The sequence below is a fragment of the Perkinsus marinus genome, assembly GCF_000006405.1.
Source record: "Perkinsus marinus ATCC 50983 genomic scaffold scf_1104296955874, whole genome shotgun sequence".
In the NCBI taxonomy this organism is placed as follows: Eukaryota; Perkinsozoa; order Perkinsida; family Perkinsidae; genus Perkinsus; species Perkinsus marinus.
In genome coordinates, this window is record NW_003207677.1 from 517,287 (window position 1) to 521,900 (window position 4,614).

Sequence of the window (4,614 nt, forward strand, 5' to 3'; positions counted from 1 at the left end):
AGTCCGGTACTGTGAAAAAATCACACACCATGAAACTAACCTATAAAGATATTCTTACGAGTGAGTCGATCACCACCACTAGAGGTGTCAGAGATCCTCAGAGTGGGGGAATCATCTCCACTATAGGTCTCCCCAACGGACGTAGCAGCTCCTCCTCCAGGCACGGCATTACAAACCGTTTCAGGCAGTAATGTAGGTTGCAACCCAAGAGCAGCTGAAGACCATTGGGATGATACCTAACATGGGAAGCGACAGAAAGATACCAAAAGATACGCCATGGACTCACTTGCGGGCTCATGAGGTCATGGACGATTGACACACTAGACGGCCTTCTATGCAATGATGATGACGGGCTTAGTAGTCTATTGTAGTGCTAAGGACAGATGTAATGCTTCCACACACTACAGCCTAGCCTACCGCTGATGGTGGTGGCTCCTCGCGAAGTGGTGACGAAAAGCAACTTTCAGGTAGCGTCACCGATGGCTGTTGCTCCTGTTCTCGTTGCTACAATAGGAGTGAAGGTCGATCCGTTCACCTCGGTTACCTCATCAAATGTGATTTTCAGTCCGGTTTTCTTCGACGCTGATGACGGACTGGAGCTCATGGGTTGGTATGCACAGCTAGAAAATCACAGACTCATAGCAACACACAAGTGGCAATACAACGCGAGCATTCACAAAAAAGGAAAGTTACGTTACCGTTGAATTGGTAGATGTTTGCAGAGTAGTCTACAGTGTGATGTTACGTTGTAGATTCTGTACATGCACATTTTATGCCCAGAATAAACAACTTAACAAACTTTGATCATATTCAGTAGCCAAGAATGAGCGTCAGCCGCAAAACCAAGAGCACCTGAACACATTCCTGACACTTTCACAGGATACCGTGATACTCCAGCACGAGTCTTTATAAAAATGCAAAGGCACCGAGCATATCCCAACCGTAATATGAGGTCGGAGTGGAACGCTATCAGCAATGCAACACCTACACGTCTGGCAATAGCATAGTACTCAGGAAAGAAACGGACATGACAAGTTGCTATTGAGAGGTATGAAAAACAACCCCAGTGCAAGTGGCAACGATGTGCCTACTACCGAAGCCCCTTTATCGGTGACGCCGGGCTGGACTCATCTTTTGACAGCGATGAAGAAGATGCTGTAAGACTCAACTTGCTCATGGTGAACCACGTGATGTCCATGGCACCAAGTGCAGCCACGAACAGGCAAAAGGCGCGACCTGAACGGAGCTAGCAGAGCATATACTGTCAGCAAATGTCACTTCGCGTTGTGCTCGCGTGCGTGCGTGATGGATTATTTTGTAATAATCACATCAATTCAGAAGACGGACGAACTACCAATAAATTCTTCCGTATGCAGAAAAATGCAAAAAACACGACATTTCTTGTCGGGAAGATCAGATTCTGGACAATAATGGTACCCGAACTCCCAAGCGCTCGAAATGATAGTTAAACTCATCTCTATGGTTCACTTGGCATCACGATGGGCGACCGAACCCCAGTGCTATATAGCAATACTGCCTGTGAATGCAAACGACAGCTCCTGTTCGAACTACAGCCAAGTTGAAGCCTCAGCGGGGTGAACCCAATGCTCAACTATTCCCCGCGGTTAATAAGGTGCGTCAGTGACCTGTAAAGATGGCAATAGCCACTGGAATACAATGCGCCCAATTTCGTGGCGCGTGACAAAACTGCCCAGTGCATCCTATCGTTATCGCATCCTTTGAACACTTGTCTCATTGCTTACCTCGACAACGCTGTCCCCGTAATGATGAATACAAACTATCGACTCCACCATACTTCCTGGAATCCAGCCCGCGACCATCGTTATTGCATTACGGAGAACAGAAACTGCAAGAGCGATCGTTGACACGATCCACGTCACGCAGGATGATCGCAAACTCCAAGCGCTCGAACCAGACGACCCAACAAAACACCTTTCTAAACGCACGAGAATAATACAGCACGCAGTAGCAAACTCAGTGGTGATGATATATATACGTCTATGCAGGCATCCCCGACAGCCCTCCAGGTATCTTCACCACAAAACCAGTGGGTAGTAGACGATTAAGATGAGGCCGTAACGTGAGGTAACTCTGTCGTATCATATTCACACTGCACTGCGATACTGTTGCCAACTACAACAATACCACAACTCCCTCAACACGCCCGAACCACGTCCAACCTACCAGATCCAACGATGGCTTCTTCTCAACATTCATTGCATAAGCAACAGCGAGCAGCGCCCCAGCCGCCACAGCTGAGGGATTTCGAGAGCCGATCAAACCATACCGACCTGCCAAAAACCACTCCCAGAGACATACCATTCCATAACCACTACCTGCTTGCATCGCAACATGATCAGCCGCTTTTTCGCATTCCGGTATACCCAAACGATTGCAATAACGCGGCATGAAAGTATCTCCCGCCACCGCTCCCGCGCCGCCGACCTTAGCTGCCGACACTGGTCCACCACCAGCAGCCGTACGAGCCTCTTGTACTGATGCCTTCTGGAGCATCTTCTCAAGACGCCAGAAATTCTTAGCCACCTCTTTATCCTAAAAAGCATACCATCTTATCGCCAAATTCTGGATTGACGAGGACAGTATACGAACGACAGCGACTGATACGGGAAGTTTTCGAAAGGTTAAAAAGGAAGTGAAGTAAGCACACAAAGGAGATGCTACGAAATGTTTCAGAGCGGAAATCCGTCATTTCCCCTCCCCCCGGTGCCATGTACATAACCGCGAGTTTCCATAACAATTTCGATAAACCTACGAGTCCAGTGGCCACGACTAGACATGAAGGAGTCCCGACACAAACCGAACTCAGTTTATCACTCCGACACCGGAACGCTCATCTGCGAGTGCTCCAGAGCTTTCCGTTCGTCGCGTTATGAACTTTTGGGAGTGATTTCAATACAGCATATCATTCAAGTCTATTACGCAGATCAGCCAATCGACAGCTGTTATCAGTGAATGACTGCTTCTGAAATTATCCGCCCCGCCCACTATGTCCAAGTAAGCCCACCTTCACAGTAGGCTGGGCGGCGAGTATCTCCTTGATACTCCTCCCAGCTCCCTCCTGCCTGCACGCCATATACGTTACTGCCAACAGCCACGGATAATTCGTCTTCCCCTTCAACAATCCACTATCGTCCATCTGTTTCAATATCTGAAAAACAGCTTCATGGAAAAAAACTTCGCTCCGCTGCTACTGCTCTCACCTGACAACATCGTGTGTAAATATTGTCTGGCAAAGCCAAGGCGTCCATAATATCCCGTAGAATCTTATGGCCCTTGTTGAGAGTACGATCCACATTATCACTATTAACAGCTATCATGTGGGTACGGGCCAATCTACTATTGCCAAAACCTAAACAAGGCACAACCTAAAATACTAAAAAACAGAAAAATGTCTTCGGGAGGAATCGAACCCACGCATAAACCTAAGTTTTTGCAAGAGATCTATCGTATAGCCATTTCTGTTTCCTCCGACCGCTTTGAACGCTATATCACAAATCAACAGCCATTCGTCATCAACAACCCTCTTACCGAGATAAATACGAATAAAACAGAAAAAGTGCCTCCGCCAAGAATCGAACCCGGGACCCTCCTACCAACACTAGTGCCCAAGCCCCCAGAATGCAACATATTATTAGTCGTCCCTCCAACTCGATTCCTGTCCGGTCCACTGCTATCCGAAAATGACCGCCATTCTTGCGAATCATCAATGCATGACATCTCCAAAATCAATCCACAATTACGGCAAATCACCGAACCTGACCGCAGACACCATCCGCAAACAACCACTAAGATACTACCTTGAGCATAGTCCACGACAATCTGAGTCTTCCCCTTGCACTCAGGGCATTCCATGATGTCTCGAGCTTGCACATTAGCCGACATCCACCAAGGCAAAAAAAACAACCAAGGCAAAAGCAGAGACTTCCGAAGAATCCCCAAACACAACAACCCTTAACACGGTTCGTCCATCCGAAACGAGTCACTCAGAAACCATGACATTCTTACGATTGAATACTACTACGACAACGACGAAAGCTGAGGCCAATCAGGTGTCAAAATCCATGCATCATTTTCATCAGCGAGGGCGGTAGGGGCGGCAACGGTGTGCTGGACGGCGAAGGACGATTCACCGAGGGAGGCGGTGGTGGTGGAGGAGGAGTTGGTGGACATGTCGTCTCTGCCATACCATCTTTCTCTCTCATCGTATCACCTACACCGACAGTGTCGGAGCGCCTGTTTAGTTTCCTCAGCTGAGCCCAGAAGCTTCCAAAGCTACATTATAGAAATTTACACACGAGTTACTCATACCATAAATCCGGAATTTCCTCAGAATTATTTCATTGTCACCACCACCCGTTGTTAGCTCACCGCTACTAGGAGAGAAGTCGTAGCATCCAGTCCCAACGACTAGGCAGCAGACTCACCCTTTTGGGTGGGGCTGGCAGACGGTAATACCGCCGAATGCGAGTCGTGAAATATCACGCAAACCCGTAGTTGGTGATATGCATATTTCCCCACACTATACACCTCCTCCACTCGACCACCATACCTTCATCATTTTTCTTCTTCTTT

At 47.9% G+C, this 4,614-nt stretch overlaps 2 protein-coding genes across 2 annotated transcripts in view; both read right to left on the reverse strand.

Annotated features, from left to right (window-relative positions):
• Pmar_PMAR020541 (uridine cytidine kinase i, putative) overlaps nt 1-298 on the reverse strand; it is a gene marked incomplete at both ends in the record, with an annotated part of 2,156 nt that extends 1,858 nt beyond the window's left edge. Inside the window, 3 exons of the mRNA XM_002775515.1 lie at nt 1-9; nt 41-236; nt 287-298. Of these exons, the coding sequence (XP_002775561.1) occupies nt 1-9; nt 41-236; nt 287-298 (217 nt within the window). The remainder of the gene's footprint in view (nt 10-40; nt 237-286) is intronic.
• Nucleotides 299-1,897: 1,599 nt separating this feature from the next.
• Nucleotides 1,898-3,924, reverse strand: Pmar_PMAR020542 (Transcription initiation factor IIB, putative; the record flags this gene model as incomplete). Its single annotated transcript, XM_002775516.1, has 7 exons — nt 1,898-1,957; nt 2,206-2,312; nt 2,358-2,574; nt 3,047-3,190; nt 3,243-3,391; nt 3,636-3,797; nt 3,840-3,924. The coding sequence occupies 7 exons, from the start codon at nt 3,922-3,924 to the stop codon at nt 1,898-1,900; spliced, it is 924 nt and encodes a 307-aa protein (XP_002775562.1).
• Nucleotides 3,925-4,614: the final 690 nt, after the last annotated feature.